This window comes from Scomber scombrus, chromosome 22, assembly GCF_963691925.1.
Source record: "Scomber scombrus chromosome 22, fScoSco1.1, whole genome shotgun sequence".
NCBI lineage: Eukaryota > Metazoa > Chordata > Actinopteri > Scombriformes > Scombridae > Scomber > Scomber scombrus.
The window spans coordinates 12,381,352-12,399,881 of record NC_084991.1 but is presented as its reverse complement, the minus strand read 5'-3'; the positions used below and the strand labels follow the sequence as shown (position 1 = coordinate 12,399,881).

The window sequence follows — 18,530 nt, the reverse complement described above, 5'->3', positions numbered from 1 at the left end:
GATATGAAAGTGAAAAGTGTTATGTATTAAGGTGGGAACTTTATCGATGATTAAATAATTGATTTATTAATTACCCGTTCTTTTTTTGTGCTGTGAAACACGAAAGTGAGATAATGACATTATCTGAAATAGGTTTTTTTTCTTCAGTCAATTAATCTCAGGTTTATCAAAGTAAAAAAATGTGCAGTCCAATTCCCTGTTGGGATTAATAAGGTACTCTAGATACCTGTATCAAAAACAGATAAAGAACTTCTTGTGCGCTATTAAAGGGCTTTTGAGCCTTGACACTTGTGTTGACCAAACGTGAGACTCTACACTGATTCGTCTCGACTTCCTTAAGAAATTAACTTTGTATGTTTTGTTTTGACAAGACTTGATATTTGAGACTTGGACTTTTCTCAATGGACTTAAGACAACTGACATGAAATGTATTTTGGTCAGACTTGAGGCTTTACTCGTATTTATCTTGACTGACCACAGACAATTAAAACTTGTTTTGTCAAGAGTTGAGACTTGGATTTGTATGAATTTACTCAATTTCAGATTTGTTTTGACAAGGCTTGAGATTGGACTTGACGTTACACTTTAGTAGAGAGTCGTTTTGATAAGACCTCAGACATGCTCTTTGACTTCTCAACTTACTTGAATTCAGTTTGATTCCATTCGATTTTATTTATATAAATAAACCGCAACAAAAGTTATGTCAAGGCACTATTTACATGGAGCAGGTCTAGACTGTATTTTTTAAATAAAGATCTTGAAACCTACTTTGACAGAAGTCTTGACTTGGACTTGGTTCAGCTGACATGAGACCTGACTTGACGCTTGCTTTGACCAAACTTGACATAACAAAACTAACTTTGGCAAGAGCTAAAACCTGACTTGGACTTGTCTGAACTTACTTCTGATTTATTTTGGCAAGACTCGATATTCGAGAGCTGACTTGGACTTCGCTCAATTGATTGAAACCTATTTTGGCAAGACGTGAGGCTTGACCTGACTGACTTTTGAATTGAATTGGACTTGCAAATTATTTTAAGATTTGTCTTGGACTTGGTTAAACTGGCTTGAGACTTGACTTTGGACTGACTTAACAATTGATTTGGTTTTACCCCCCAAAAACTTTGCAGGACTGTGACCGAGGTTATTTGCCTTGGATTTCTTCAATTTTGGAAAGGAAAGTCATATTTTCATTCAATTAAAGCCACTTATGTTCTGTGTAGATACTGTAACATATTGAACGTTCCCAGGACAATAGTGAAATAGTTAAGGGAGTTATAAAAGGAGAAAAGAAAGTGGCAGGAAAAGAAAGAAAACAAGGGATAAGAGGGAAAAGAACGAGAAGAGAGGAGTAGATGGACTTGGCAAAGCATGGCTTCGTTCACATGAATCACAGCAGGGAAACTCTGGATAGCGAGCCAAGTCGCTCGGTGCAGTTTGTGCACTTTGTGTGTGTGTGTGTGTGTGTTGTTAAGTGTGTGACGCCACACTGAAGAATGTGTTGTACACGTGGACAAAATGCCCCAGTTGTGTTTTGTATTTAAAGGGAGCCTGAGGTCAAACACACAAACACACACAGTCACAACCACCATGAAATGATCTACGAGGGAAATTACAGCGCCAACAAGAGCTTACAGATGTGTCCTTGCTAGGAAAAGTAACTTCTCGGAGTTGAGCTTTTATTTTTTTCACTTCCTTCTCTGACTCACACACACACCCTCCCATGCCTTCCAATAAATAGGTTTCCCCCGGCTGTCTGTCTCCACAATGTTCAACTTCACCTCTTTGCTTCAGCCCCTAGCAACCCCTCCACTACCACGACAATGACTACTACTTCCTTCCCTCTGAGGTCGTCTGTCTGTGTGTGTGTGTGTGTGTGTGTGTGTGTGTGTGTGTGTGTGTGTGTGTGTGTGTGTGTGTGTGTGTGTGTGTGTGTGTGTGTGTGTGTGTGAGGAGCAGTAATGGTGGTTTATTAAAGCGTCAGAGGTGGTTTCTGCCTGTCTTCACCACAGGAACAACGAACACACCCTCTGAGAACGGCGCGCAGACAATCTCGGCGACGCACGTGTGCTTTCTAGTTTTTATTGGCGTCATACATGAAAACAGCAGCCATGCCAAAGTCTAATAGAGGTTATATTCAGGCTTTTGTAACCTTTATACTGCAAACAGCGTGGAGGTTTACTCACAATGGGACGTAATTGTGCTGAAGCCAGTTTGACAAATGCACTCGTGTTGTTAAATCAGTGGTGTTTTGTTGCTGGCAACTGGCTGCCTTTTCTCTCCCCTTCTCTCTCTCTCTCTTCTCTCTGTGTTTTCTCTTTGTCTCTCTCCGCTACCCCGATTACGCCATTTCATGTCTCTACCCTGTGGTTTTCTGCTCAGTTGTCCCCCTTTAGAGGTGTCACGACCGATGTGCGTGAACACACCGAGGGGATTTATTGTTCAAGCAGAGCACAGCGGTGGAGGTGTTACATGTTGTACAGGTACACAAAATCGAGGATTTACTGTAAACACACACACACACACACATAAACACACAGTCAAAGGATGTAGTGAAGGCCTGGATCACTTTTTTCTTTTTTTAACAGCGTCCCCAATCTGGGTTATCAGAGTTCAACCGGCATCAGTCTGATACGATCCGATCTCCTCCCTCCTTGAACCCCTTATTCGCTCTTTCTTCTGTTGGTTGGATCGGCATTGTTGGCCCATTTTGTGGAGAAGCATTAGTCAAATGGGCCATCATCCCCGTCGGCGAGTCAGATGATGACTTTTGGCAGAATGCAGCCGCAGCGCGATGCCAGACAATCAGAGCCGTTGCCATTTCATCACACGGTCGCACACGGATGTACAGGCACGCACGAAGACTCACACCACAAACAAGCTGTTTCTCATTAAGCCCGCAAACATGAGAGATTGAGTGAGAGGGAACGGGGAGGTGATGAAGGAGGAGAGACAGGCAGTTGAAGGCTTTTTCCAGCAAAGAGAGTTGGAATATGAGAGGAGGAAGAAAAAACAGGGCGAAAAAACAGATGACACACCACAAATCTAACAAAGAGTCAAGGGGTGAAAATGTGTGTGTGTGTGTTCGAAGCACTGTCATCCAAAGAGACACCCGCCTACCCAACACCCAGTGCCCACAGCTACCCTCACCCCATGCCCCCTCCAACACTGCTGTTCCCATAGCAACAAGATACGGGAAGGAGGCAGCGGGTGAAGAAGAGAGGAAGTGTGCTAAAGATTAGGGTGGAACATTTTTGCTGCTGTTGCTGCCTGGATTTGACCAATCTGGTGTTGAGGCTTTAAGATGCTCTAATTCCTTTCCCCTTCCTTCCCTCTATCACGTGCACGCGTATTACACACCCACACACACACATAGAGAGAGAAACTCCAGGTCAGGCTGACGTGAGCTAGAAAGCATAATTTTAGGGAGATAATTCGAGGAACCGCGCTGCTGAAGTAGAAGCAAGAGGAAGTGGGGAATACTAAGGCAGGTTTTGAGAAAGAGAGATTATTCAGGAACCAAAGTAGAAAAACAAAGCCACTCTTTGAAAAGAATATTCCCCATGTGGGAATATTTTTATTTGTATCTATGATTTGTATCTATCTAAACCAAATTTTCCTTCAATTAAATCAGGACAAAACTGGGGTAATTGTTTTTGGCAATAAAGAGAAGAGGATTGCTGTCAGTAAACATCTCGAGTCACTCTCTCTAAAAACTAGCGACCAAGTCCGAAACCTTGGCGTGCTGATAGACTCAGATCTGACCTTCAGCAGTCATATCAAATCAATCACCAAAACAGCCTTCTATCAGCTTAAGAACATATCCAGAGTGAAGGGTTTTATGTCTCAAACAGACCAGGAGAAGTTGATTCATGCTTTCATCTCCAGTAGACTAGACTACTGTAACGGTCTTCTGACTGGACTCCCACAAAAAAGCATTAATCAACTGCAGCTCATTCAGAACGCTGCAGCCCGAGATTTGACCAGAACAAAGAGATCAGAGCACATTACTCCAGTTCTAAAGTCTTTACACTGGCTCCCAGTCAGCTATAGAATAGATTTTAAAGTTATGCTACTGGTCTACAAATCACTGAATGGTTTAGGTCCAGAATACATGAATGACATGTTAGTAGAATATAAACCAAGTAGAGCTCTGAGATCTACTGACTCAGGTCAGATAGTGGAGCCCAGAGTTCAGACTAAACATGGTGAAGCAGCTTTTAGCTGTTATGCTGCACACAACTGGAACAAACTACCAGCAGAACTGAAATCAGCCCCAACTGTGAATATTTTTAAATCCAGGTTAAAAACACTTCTCTTCTCCTGCGCTTATGATTGAGCTCTTTCAAAGCACTTTAAATTTTAATATTTCATTTGCACTCTATGTCCTTTTAATGATTTTAAAGCAAATCATTATTTTATGCTGCAATCTTATTTTTAATGCTCTATTATAGTATTTTATTTCTCTCTCTTTCTATGTTTCTGTACTTAGTTTTTATTATTAGTGTGTGTGTGTGTGTGTGTGTGTGGGGGGGGGGGGGGGTATGTACGTATGCACTATGATTGGGTTGTATTTTTATTTCTCAAATTCCATGTTTTTAAAAAAAAAAAAATTCTGTTGAATGTTTGTTTTATGTAAAGCACATTGAGTTGCCACTGTGTATGAAATGCGCTATATAAATAAAACTGCCTTGCTTTGCCTTGCCTTACAGCAGAGGTTATGCGATCACCTCTGTCTGTCTGTTTCTAAGCTACGTACCTTGAAAACATAGTGACCAGATGTGCATGAAATTCTCCTTTGCTCATTCACACTCCCAAGTGGAAGAACAATATTGATTCCAGCGAACTTGTGACCTTTCCCTGCAGCGCCGCCAGGTTTTCGATTTTCAAATGAGAAAATCTCCTTATCCCTTTGTTGTAAAAACACAATATCAGTTGTCTGCATTCACGCTCCCAAGTGATATGAACCTATTGATTTAATAGTGACCGGAAGAAATTTATCGAAGATGGCGGAAAAAATGGTTCATATTGTTCTGGCCTAATTTAACACATGATTAAAGTTACTTCGAAAAAATAAACCTATATTTAGGATGTCATACATATACAGTATATGCAGACATTTTTCTTATGGGTTAAACCATTTACAGCCATTAATTCCCAAGAATTTCCATACATTACGAAAATGTATCAGCAGACGTATTGCATGTATAAAATGTCCGAAAGTTGTTAAAAATATGCATAAAAACTGCTTTCCCATTCAACTGAATGAACTCCACTGTATATTCACATTTACCACCAGAGATCAACATTTTCTTTTGCCTAAACAACCACTATCATATGACACAGGCTATTGCAGAAGTATAACACATATTAATGCATTTTTGAGGGTGAATTTCAACTGAAATATAACTTAAAAATTGATCAATTATCAAAATTACTGCAGATACAGTTCCTGTCGAGCCATCAATCGATGAATAGACTAATTATGACAGCTGTAGTTGTTCAATCTGTCATAATAAACATTAAATATGCATTAATCTGTGCCAAAAGTCAATTGATTTTAATACCATAAGCAAATAAGTGGAAACCAGTGGCGGTTTTAAATCGAAGAAAAAGCACACCCAGAAATATTTCGATGTAGCATGTAGTTGAAAATGTGAAGTGCATACGATTTGTAGTTAAAGAGCTACACTTTGCACATACACTAGTGTGGTGCTTTAATTTACTGTATTCCAAGCGTTTCTTTGGATCAAAAGGTCGTCGGTCCAAAGGGGTTTAGTTGTGCGGAGTGCAGAAAGACAGCAGCAGCTCTCACAGTTCAAAGTTCATCTGTACTATAAGCGTGGATCCCCTCCCCCGCATCTGACAGCATTCTTCACCTCGTTGCTTCTCCAGGCTCTCAGGAGAGCATGAGATGTAGGCCTGGTGGATGTATGTACGTGTGTGTATAGGAGGAGGTGACGCGATGACTAATATACAGTTCACAGCTTCTTTTTTGCAACTTAAATAAATAACACATGAAGACAGAGAGCTAACTGTGCAGCAAGATTTGTGCTCGCTTTCAAAGGGAACATGCTGTTTCTTTATGAAATACAGTTAAGGAAAACCTTCAGCTTGAATGAAAATGCAAAAGAGATTTTCAGTTTAAGTGCAAGGGTCCTTCTGAGTTTTGTGTGTTGGTATTCGCATACACCGTGAGGCTCACTGGTTTTGGATTTTTTTGTGTTTTTTTCCGAAAGACACATTGAAACTAAAGTGAGAATATCCGTTTAAGTTGATTCTCACCTGGATTTAATTCCAAATGTTGTTGTGTTTTTGTCTCCAAGAGGACATAATCCACTGAAGTATACAGTAAACAAGGTCCTCTTGTGATGAGGACTGCTCAAAATATGCTTAAAACTGAAGTGAAGCAAATGAAGAGAAGAATGGAGGGAAATGAAAATGAGCTGCTGAATATCTCTTAAATAACTTAATTGAGAAAAAGCTTCACTAAAACTTTCTTTTTGACCTTTTTACGGAACGATCGAAATTACATTTGTTATTATTTTAACCCCCTGAAACTTTGCTGACCGAACATGACAAGCATTCCTATTTAAAACTGTGTACTCCAGTTTTATGTCAAAACATTAGGTACTGCACATTATTAAAAAAAGTTGTTGACCTTTCTGTTGAGATATGAGTTCATCACTACAGCTGTTCAAAGCCTTATTTCAGAGCTTGTTTTAATTGATTGCAAATATCACAGTAATCTCATCTGTTCTCTTGTATTCATTCATCGTTTTTATTGTCTTCTATTTACTTTCCTAATATTGTCTTGCATTTCTTGACACTGTGTAAATAAGGAATCCTTTAAAGGTAAAATAAAGACTGTCCGCCCTTCTTTACAGTCTATATACTGTACAGCACCTCACATACCCTCATATATACTAGACTTACTCATCATTAAGGCCCTTTTCTGATTGAGATCAAACACCTTCTCAAACTGAATCACATTAATAAGTCGACAAATAAAAGTGCTAGTAACAATGTCCAAGGTTGAGCCTAATAAAACAGCCAATTTTCATTTTTATAAAGCCAAAGCTCATCTTTTAAACAGCACAGCAATCACTGAATTAAAAAGCATTTAAGCCTTTTCATTCAGGAGACTTTCCCTTTTTTTTTCTCTTCACATTGCTGCAGCGAACATCATTCACATACATTCATATTGTCATTAACTTTCAGAATAATTCAAGTATCCATATCAGGACAGCTTTATTTGGCACAGATCCCAACACTACACGAAGCAGCACATGCAGTGTGTATCTAACAAGGCAGCTTTATATTCTGAGGGAACAGTGTAGGCTCCTCCGCTGTTTTTATACATGCAGGAAAATATGAGACATGAGAAACAAGTAAAAATGAAACCCACTTCATTTGTATCTATGTGTGTCGTGCATCACTGTGTTTTCCTCACACTGTGTGTAAGCCTTTATTTATATGTGTGAGTGTTCTTTCCAGCATGTAGGTGCGCGTGTGTCTGCTCTCATTAGCGGGCGGCGGCGTGCGGTAGCTCGTTAGCGCAGAGCTAGCTGAGCGCCGGGGCACCGGTGCAGCTTCATTAGCTACTGTGACATTTATCTGATCGTTTCCCTGCGACGCATGTACTGCCACGTCTCTATGGCAACCACAATTTCGTACACACACACACACACACACATACAAAGGCAATCATAAAGTCTCACATAGACCCAATTCTTTCAGCCGGTCACAGTTATTCATAGATGCTAGCTCAATCAAAGCTGCCCTGCATGCTTTCCACAGCAGAGAAATATCGATAATGAATATATGAAACACGCTGTACATAGTATGTACCGTGTGCCTGTTATCCTCGTCCTGTACCCGAGGTGGGCGGAATATTGCTTATTGTAAAGTTCAAGTGAATCACAGGCAATATCACACTCCCTCGTTTGGCTGGAACAAGTCCCCCGGGAGCCAGTTTGCCTCGCTGTAAGTCAGTTACAGGAAAAAACTAAAAGCGATCCAACTAAATCAGTCGATACAGTACGCCAGTCATTTAGTTTGAGTCACTAATCCGCCTCGCACCGACGATGACAGAATCAGTTACAGAGTGGGGGATTCAGGGGAGGGAGCGATAAAGAGAGAGAGAGAGACAGAATGAGAGAGAGAGAAAGAAAGAAAAAAGCACGCCTCTTATGATGTGTTGTGGTGAAGTTTCTAATCTCATTTACAGTTTGATACAGAGCCAGTAAATATGCAGGTCTGTAAAATGATGAAAGGTGTGTGTGTGTGTTTTCTAGATTGTGTCTTCCGTGCATGTGTGTCTCAACTCAGGTGTGAATGTGTGTCTAGGTGTTTATTAGCTCCGTTTGGGACCGTCTCACAGTAGTTGTGTAGTTGGTGTTCCTGATTTTAAGACAGCTTTTACTGTTTTCTTCTTCTTTTTTGTTCACTTGGACAAGCTGTGTAATGACCTGTGATAGATTGTGAAGAGAGAAATTTAGGAAAATGTGCTTTAAATTATCCCTCAAACCAAGAAATACAATAATAAATGGTTAAAACTTAATATATCCTTTGGGGCACTCATTTGAACTTCTTAGATTGTTTGATTTGAATAATTTTTAGAGGCCTGACGAAGTGAAATTATCTAGTATTTCTCAAGAAAAACCAAAAATAGCTCAAAAAAGTCTAAAAAATAATAATAATTTTGGCCAGTTTGATTTGTTTTTTTTCATTTTAAACCCCAGTAATCATCTCACAACCGCTCAGATTCATCTCCAGACCCACTGTGGGGTCCTGAACCGCTGCATGTCTGTGCTTCTGCCTCAGCATCTTCCACACTTTGTAATATCTTTGTGTGAATGTTGTGTAAGAGTCTGTCGAGGTGTGTGCATGTGTCGAGGTGTGACTGTCCAGGTCTGTATGTGCGTGTGTAAACATGTCGGTACATGGGTGTGTGTGTGTGTGTGTGTGTCTAGGTATGTGTGTGTGTGTGTGTGTGTGTGTGTTTAGCTGACCTTGGTCGCCCTGCTCCCTCGGGGGGGAACTGATGTTTCTCACTCTGCTTGTCAACAAGATTAGTTCCCCTGTGGGACCGTTACACACCCTGCAAACACGCTGCCAATGAGAAGAAGTGTGTGACAGCTCGGCCCTTCCACGAACCCACTGGAGTGTGTGTGTGAGTGTGAGTGTGAGGTGTATTTTGCGACGTGTGTGTGTGTGTGTGTGTGCTCTGCGATTGAGGGGTTAAGGGAGTCAGAGAGGATGTGTGTTTTAGAGCAGAAACAGAAGGGAAAAACAGCAGGGGGATCAGCGCAGCCAGCCTGAACTGTAGCCTGTGTGTGTATGCATGTGTGATACGTGTGTATGCATGCATGTGTGTGTGCGTACGCCTGGTTTCTGAGAGAGAGAGAGAGCCCACGCTGAGCTCTGAGATGTGCTTACTCCTGGACCTGGCTCATCTGCATCCGTCTCCTCCACGCTCACTCACTCTCTTTCTCTCTCTCTCTCTCTCTCTTTTATTCCCATTCTTGGCTATCTCGCTCTCCCTCTCTCGTCTCTTCCTCGCTGTCTGTTTGTACCACATCCTGGCTGCCTGTTGTACTCCAGCTGTGAACAAGGCAAACAGAGGGAAAAGCTAGTCCAGGTAGCTCATCTCTGTCTCAGCTTGCTCTTCTTCTCAAGAGTTGTTCCTTCTGACTGTGAAACACAATTTTTTCTTGCTTGGCCATGACAGTAAAAGTTCCTTATATAAGGACTTAGTGCACATAAACAGTGTGTTTGCATGCAATGGATCAAATGACACGTGTGATATGAAAAGTGTTGTTTAAAGTGACAAACTTACTGAATTACAACCATGTGTGGTTCAACTCTGCTCTACAGACATTTTTAGCATCTTTCAGGTTATTTTATTTTGGTTTTACAGCCCATTTCCACCCCTTCATCATTAAGTTGTAACTTACAATAAGAAAGTTGGCAACTAGCTGGTGAACATAGTGGAGTGTCTAGCAGCTACAGAGCCTGTTATTTCACTTAAGAGTTGGTGGAAACTAAAGTCAAGTTGGTCCTCATCTACCGGATGTGTAGACAAGGAGCCGACTATTTACTGACACATACAAACTTTTATAAGATAGTAAGTCAGCAATGTGTTGACATCTTTTTCTGTTACACTCAAAAATATTGTTCATTCTCCTTTAAGTCACTCTCAGCTTCCTTTTCCCAGTTTCTATTGAGACTTGGGATCCGCAGGTAGATTTTGTAGGTTTTTCTACTGGGTTTTTTTGTGCTGAAATTGAAAGTGACACTAAGTAGCAACAACTTGGCTTTTTAATAACAGTTCAAAAATCAGTGGCCCCAATGTGAGGTCAAGGGTTAAGGACCTGCTGTGTGTATTTTTGCTGTTATAATCATGTGGCCACTCTTCTTCATTGCTGTTATTAGGTTCTTACATTTCTGTTCATGTGCAGGTCAAACAATAAAAAAGTCATCTTTCAAGGCATTAGAAGGCTTCTCTTTTTTTTTTTTTTTTTTTTTTAACTTTGGACAGTCTTTCTATGTTTCCCCCCATGTCTCTAGTCTTTGGCAAGCATAAGACTGATATTGATCCTCCATTGATCACCGTCGGAGCAAACAAACACATGTACCAAAATGTTAAGCTATTCCTTTTATAGAGAAGAAGTCTGAGGAGCTGCGATTGTGAAATTAAGATGATGAATGAATAAATAAACCAGCATCATAAGATTTTATGGTCAATATTCTGCAGCTGTAGTTTGGATGAACAAGCCTGCTGTCTTATATGAGTGTTAGGTGAGGGAATAACAGCCCTCAGCAGCTGTTTCAAAGATCTATCCAGACACTTTTTTTTGCAGTCTGGCTGTGCACACACACACACACACACATATATATACACACACACTTAGTGTAGATAAGCCCTCAGTCACGGCCCTCTGCTGCAGGGAGACTGGAGTGATGGAAGCAATAGTTAAGCCATTATGGCAAACAATTGGCTCAAATTGAGAGGGAGAGTGAGAAAAGAAGAGGAAGAAGAGGGGGGGAAGAGGGAGGAGATGGAGAGGCTATGGCAGGAGTGGATCCACTCAACGACTTAATCCGAGCCCCAGGACACTCTCCTGCTGAGCTTCACACACTTGCGCGCAAACATCTTCGCATACACACCCCCAAAGCTCCGTCTGCTTGCAATAACACCTTGTCAGTCTTGGCCACGGGGGCGATGGAAGAGGCGCTCATTCCTTTGTAGTGGGGAGAGTCACCTACTTCCAACCACCTCTGGGAAAAAGACGGAGCGCGCACGTCTACACAAGACAGCTCTGTAAGCGTTCGTACGCCTTATGGCCGCAAGTGTGAAGCTATTCATTGTCTTAGCAGGCGGAGTGAATGGTGGAGGGAGCACAGGGTGGACAGTGTCCTGGTAAGGAGGGAGGCGCTCCTCTGACACCGGCTATTGTATCGTCTCCCCCATGGACTCGCTCAATCCTCACAGGCCTCACATACACAGCCAACAATGAGGGATTGTCTCCAGCTATTTACCCTCTTTTCTGCAAATTTGCTTGCACACACACACACACATACATACACGTCAACTCCAAGTGTGTGTGTGCATGTGTCAGAGGGCGAAGGGCTGGACAGTCTGAACCCAGCGACCGCACAGGCTCATCCGATAGCAGCAGCAGTCCAGTCGTTTGTGTGTCTAAACATCAGCCGGTGATAGGGGCACTAACTCCTCACCTCTGCTGCCCTTCCCTTTCTCCCTTCTTCCTCTCCTCCCACCTCCCCCCCCCTGGTCCTCCGCCGCCGCCACCCTTGGGCCTCCCTCAGCGTCGGGGTCTCCAGCGATTTGTCGGACAGCTAAACGAGGAGCGTTTGTTGCCCTGAGGATTGTTAACGCCGGTTTGGCTCATTGACTCTTTCTCCAGCTCGGACGTTTTTTTATTTTTTTTCTCTCTCTTTTTTTTTTTTTGACATGTCCTTTAAGTCCTTTAAAGAATTGGGCGTTTCTGCCGAGCGCCTCGGAACTCTCTGCAAAAGATGGATGACTCGTGTTCAAAGGTCTGGATGTTTTTTCCCCTCCCTCCTCGTCTCTCTCCATATCTCTCTTCCTCTCCTTTCATTATTTCTTTTTCTCTCTTGCTGAGCTTTATAGGGTGGTATTAGTGTTGTCAGCTAACCAAGCTCAGGATTTGGCTTTGTTTTGTTTTTGCCTCTTAAGATAATGCTCTTTCTCTCTCCTGCCGAGTATAACAAAAGGGAAAGTGGAGCAATAAAACAGCACAGCCATTGACTTTGGTTTCATTAAATTGGTTTTCAGCCATCTTAAATAGACCACAGGCCTTGATGGCTGTGATGTGTGTGTATGTGTTTGTGTGTTTTAGCCATGTGCGTACGATTGTCCTCAACACACAGTTACACTTTTCTATGTGAGTGAATGTGTGAGTGTGTTTGTGCTCGGGTGCCGTTCTCATCTCCGTTGGGCCTCGCTGTTGAAAGCGTTTGGTCGCCTTTATTCGTCTGAAGAAGGGGAGAAAAAAAAAAAAAAGACGCCGTAGCTTGACTTAGCATTCCAAACGCGTGGACAGACGAGTGTGTTTTCTGAAGATAAGTGTTGTAGCTCGGTGGTGAACGGGGTGAAAGCATTTCACCTCCATTTCATATGCATTCCAGATGTGGAAATATAACCAGACTGATCGGCGTGTAAGCATCTGTGTCCTGTTAGAGGGCCCGGGAGGTTTACTGTACTGGTTCTACAGCCTAATCCCTCACACACAAACTCACATTAACACGCTGCTTATCCGCCATTCATTCATGCATACAAACATGCTCAAACATTCACACATGCAGCACGGCGAGGAAGACGAGCCTATACATTCATGAATTGTCTCCCCTCCTCGCCACGATCAAAAAGTCACTCACCAACAAAAAAAATAAAAAACATTCAGTGTGTATGTCGTGTGAAAAAGCAAGGAATCAAATCTCTGTTCAGCTCAGCCCTTCAGTGTGGATTTACTGGCATCCTGAGCAGATCTGTCAGTGCATCTTCGCTTTCAAAAATCCACATTTAGGGTCAGAGTGATGTGTCAGTTTGCTGATGCGTCGGGTCAGTATATCTAAAATTGCCAGCTTCAGGGATATCGGTCTGTAAGAGCTGAACTGAGAGCCCTCTCACTCTACTGTAACGGGGGAATTTTATTAGTGTGGCGCTCACTGAGCTTCAGTGTCCCTGTGATGGTTCAAAGGCTTTTTAGAGGCTTTTTTGTACTGCTTTTAGAATGAAAAAGTGCAATTTTTGGACTTTGTTGGGAGTCGATAAAGTGTCAATCAAGATTTAGAAGTCCAAATGTATTAAATGTTTTTTTCTAATTACTAAATACTACTATAAAGCTGCATCTCTATTTCAGCTTCACAACTTTTTTAGCTTGCGCTTCTTCGTTTTTGTGAACATTGGTTTCTGTTACTATGGAGAGGTGATGAGGATAAACTGAAGGAATACAGCTAATGTTCCTTCATGGACTCAGAAAATAAAAAGATAAAGATATTAACCTGATGCGTTGTCCAAAAGCTGAAAAACAAGTTTTTCTTTGCTTCTGAAGAGTTGACATTTTTTTGTAGAAGAGCAAAGCTTTAATGTGCTTCATTTTATTTTTTATCTCCTTTTATTTGATTTTACCTTGTGCAGATAAACACTCCAAACTTTTAAGCACCATTTGAAGATTGAAAACATGTAGGTGCTATGTGCTGCCTTTCAATATCACAAACATCACTCATCAGTCATTTTAGACACATGAAAAATGATCGAGAATATTGTTTGCAGCCTAAATTTGCCCGGCTGTATGTTGTTTAAGCTAGTGTGGCACCCTGATAGGTTCATATCAATCAGCTCAATCCCCAGGAAGATAAAATAAAGCTTGCCTAAAATCATAGACACAAGGAAAATGATGAAAACCATCATGGAGGCAATTCAAAGCAGATTGCACCAGATGATGAAAATTAGAACCACCAGTCTAAAGCCATTAGTGCCACTTGGATAAATACAGTAAAAATGTCTAAGTCCTTAATGTTCTATGTCATCCTCCTCTCTCGACAGTAACGGCACGGCTGGGAAGATGAACGGGGCCTTGGAGCATTCGGACCAGCCAGATCCGGATGCCATCAAGATGTTTGTGGGCCAGATCCCGCGCTCCTGGTCAGAGAAGGAGCTGAAGGAGCTGTTTGAGCCGTACGGAGCCGTCTACCAGATCAACATCCTCCGAGACCGCAGCCAGAACCCTCCACAGAGCAAAGGTACCAGAACACACACACACACACGCACACACACACACACACACACACACTGTTTTTTCTTTCACACCGCTGCACCTGAAAGGGAAGTGTTACTTGGTAGGATCAGATTTAGTGTTTGCAGGTTAAAGTTTTTCCTTCACTTCCCTCTGCTCTGTTTTTCTTCACTTCCTTCCTTCTATTTACTCCCTTATTTTCATGACCTTTCATCCCCCTTTTCCTTCTTTTTTTGCTTTTCACCTGTTCATTTCTATTTCTACTTCCTTTAATTTTCTCTTTCCTCCTGTTTTTCCTTATTCCTTTTCTTATCTTCCCTCATTTCCATTGCTCCTTTTCTCTCCTTTCCTTCCTCATATTTTATATTCTTTCTTCCTTTCTGGCTTTCTTCTTTGCACATTTCTTCCCCTCTCTTCTTAGCCCCCTTTTCTTTACCTATTTACGTTCTTCCCTTCTTTCCTCCATACTTTCCTTTTGTTCCTTTCTTTCCATTGTTTGACCTGGAAGCATTAAAGTTTTGTTTGTTATGAATGTGGAAATATTTGCTGTGTTGTTGCTTCTTTTTTAACTTAAACTAAACTTAAATATTTAACCATCACTGCAAATATATTAATGTGGACACATACAAAAATAGAGACACATTCATGTACATACAGAAGAGTAGAAACACATGCTATCTACTTAAACACATACAGAGGCTCACAGCAGTGGCTGAGTGGGCCATCCCGTCTAGTTAATAGCAGACCAAATGACAAATGTGAGAAATTACACAAGCAAACACACATTTCGTGCACCATTTGAAGACAAAGACTCGCCCCGCCAGACTTACACAGTCAATTGTGCAAAACTGCATGATTTTCGGCTATTTTCTTCCATTCCCTTTCTTTTTTCCCTTTGATGAATTCGTCAAGTGTGAGAGCAAACAATAGAGACAGCAGCAATGAACGGGCAGACAATAGTACTGCCATATTAACAGGCATCAGCCAGAGTGGGGGCTGATGACACTCCTGATGAGACGTGGAGTGGGAGGAAAGTAAAGAAAGAGAAAAGAGAGAGAGAAAGAGAGGACGACAGGAAAGGGAGACGTGGCCGCTTCCATCTAACTGGTAAGAAGATTTCAAGAGAAGTTTTCAGAAGGAAGGGCGGGATGAAGCGACCAAAGCGTTTTAACATTCATCTGCCAGAAAAAATAGAATTGAATAAAGGGTTTGATTCAATTTGGGCAACTTGATCCTCATCGTACATTTCATGAAACAATAAATAAATACAAGCCAGTGATGTTCTGAAGTAGCAGCTAAATCCACAAAGACTAAACCGTGTCTTCTACTAAATAGGTTTTGGCAGAAACACGATTTACTCTCAGAGAACTGCGCACAAAGTCGTAGGAAGGAGTTCAAGCTGTGTCCCATGTGATGTTTGCTTAAAGGGAACATATCATACACATTTCCAAGTCTGTATTTATAGTCTGTGGCTCAACTGGAATATCTTTGCATGATTTACAGCTCACAAAACTCCCCTTTTATCTCATCCTGGCTCTTTATGCAGCCCCTTCAGTTCAGCCTCTGTCTGAAACAGACCGTTTTAGCGCCTGTCTCTTGATGGCTCAACGCTTTTCTGATTCTGAAAGCTACATAAACAAAAAGAAGAAGTAGGATTTCACTTTTTTTCCTGGTTCAAATGGCGAGAAACAAAGGTTACGGAAAGTACGGCCGCTTGTGGGAATGTGCAAACAATATGACATCATCACGAGGAGGAAGTAGAGGTAACGGTGCAAATGAAGCATTTAGAACAGGTTTAGCCCTTTTGACTTGCAGGCAGCATTTTTACATACATTCACCTTAAGTTTTGGAACTATGACCACGTTTGTTATAGAAATCTGACATTATAACAGTATACAAATAACAGACAATCACACAAAGCATGATATGTCACCTTTAAGTTTCAGGAAAGTTTTAGTTAAATTTGCTGCAAGGAGTAAATACTATAGGGGAAACACTTAAGATAGATTTGATTGATTGATTGATTAAAATACTTAGACTGTGAACATTTTCTAAATACATTCAGTATGAACCTTTTGCTTCATTATAACCAAACCTTAGAGGATGCATGTCAATTGGTTTTGGCAGTTTAATTAATTGTAATTTTTTCAGAGAATTTGCACATTTCAAATATAGTATAATTTCCTGCAGATCCCTCATTAGCTCATCTTGTGAAGGGTCCTTTCACAAGAATCATAATCAAGTTTAAAGACAGTCAGGCTATTATTTATAAAATCATGGGACAGTTATGTAATATTTTAGCGTAGGAGTTTTAACGTGTGCACTGGAAACTTGGAGTGCAATGCACACAGGGATGACAACATGGACATTTTATCTTTATGTTGACACAATCATAATCTGGGTAGAGTTATGTTTTTTAAATGTATTCGCTAATGCAAATCAGTCATATATGATCACATTTTTAGGAGACACTGTTGACTTATGGTGGAAAGTTAGTGTTTTTCTTCTCTTTTGCATTGAATGAGTCAATGTTGCTGCAATATTCATTTGAATTTTCTTTTCTTTTCTTTACTTTTATACTTTTTTTTGCATCAGATTAAAACTGAAATACCTCAGATGAGTGTAAAAGCTTTTTTGGAGAGAGGGAGAGAAAGAGAGATGAGAGGCAGATGAGGTGAGACAGATTATAAACTATATTATCAAGATTATATTCTGAAAATGAATAGCCCCCCCCCCTAAATAAATGCCCTTTACCTCTACACCTCGCTTCTCCTATACACTCTCATCTCTGCCTGCTTCTGTTTTTAGTTTCTCTCTCTGTGTGTTTTTCTTTTTGGCTTCCTCTCTTTCCTACTGAGTCATATGAGCTCATGAAAGCCTGGAGATGTTCTGCCAAGACCTAAATCAACTTTTTGTTTTCTTTTTTTTTGCACACCAACACACTTGTCATGCTCTTTGTATTTGTGTGTTCTTAGCCTTGAGATGACTCCCTTTCCCACTAGTCTCCTCCCCCTTCTATTTCTTCTTTTTTTCTTCTTCTCTCAGCTACTTCTGAGGAAGTCAGGAGGAGAAAAAAAGGGGGGGGCCAAAGCTACTCCTCTTCCTGTCCTTCTGCTCCATCAAATCTCCTGCTCCATCTTCACTACCCTTGAAATGAGTTGTTTTTGTGGTTGATGAGTCAAGAGTATCACTCACCGCCACTTTTACCGGGGTATAAAAAAGCACAGCCACCTACCGTGCCTTCAATTTTTCCTTCTCTGAATGACAATCTCTTTCTATATGCCCCCTTTCTTTTGTTGGTGTCCCTTTCTGTGCTGTGAGGTGGAGCGTTTTAAGAGGAAATGTAGCATTTGATTGGGCTCTTACTGGTCTTGTTATTCGGAGGTTTTGAGCACAGTTGTTGTTTTCTTGTAGTTAAGGTAGCCGCCTTGCCTTATCTGCACCTGCTCAACTCAAGGGAGCTGCAAAGGCCCCCTTCGCCGGCTTTGCTGTAGCGCCGGAGCCGTCGGTTAATTTCACCGATGTCAGAGAAACTGTGGCCCTTCTCCTCCCTAGGTGTGTTTATTTTAAATTAGCGACGGCGTTTTTTGAAAAGGATCTCGGCCATTTGTGGCAAATGAACCCACTCTGTAGCGACCCAGGAGCTCTTTTTTTCTCTCCTCCTTTTTCACATTTTTTCTTCCATTTGTTTTTTTGTTTGGATTTAAATGAGTTTGTTAGTCCCACTGAGATGTAGAAAAAAACTTTGCACGTCTGCAGCTACAAGCTCTTTACAACTCCAACGACTTCCCTGCTTCCTCGTTTATTTGGATCCTCATTAGCTGACACTTCAGCTACAGCTAGTCCCAAATAAAAAAAAACACAACATCAACAACAAAAGGAGGAAAACAGCATGACACGGGGAACATTAGTTGACAGGGAAAATCTGCCAAGTGCAAGATTGCTAGAAAATCTCCTGAAAGAAATGTTGAATTTATACATATATGGGGGATATAAAGGCGTAAAAACATGCTTAGATGTGATTCAGCCTCATTAAAGTATGAATAGTTTGTCAAAAGCATGATTATCTTGTTAAAAATAGGATTAGTTATCATTCAGATGTTGTTTGCATTGTGTTATTGCAAAAGATGAACCAGGTAACCATAGCATCTACACTTATACTACCATTAAAATGACCCTAACCCTTATTTCACACAGTGCTGTTTGACTAAAGTCCAGTACCAAGTCTTTATCTTTGTGACTAAA

At 41.2% G+C, this 18,530-nt stretch overlaps 1 protein-coding gene across 1 annotated transcript in view; it reads left to right on the top strand.

The window, feature by feature from the left end:
- The window catches only part of celf2 (cugbp, Elav-like family member 2), a 230,866-nt gene that overhangs the window by 119,521 nt on the left and 92,815 nt on the right, over window positions 1-18,530 (top strand). Inside the window, exon 3 of the mRNA XM_062443372.1 lies at window positions 14,096-14,292. Coding sequence (XP_062299356.1) covers window positions 14,096-14,292 — 197 coding nt within the window. The remainder of the gene's footprint in view (window positions 1-14,095; window positions 14,293-18,530) is intronic.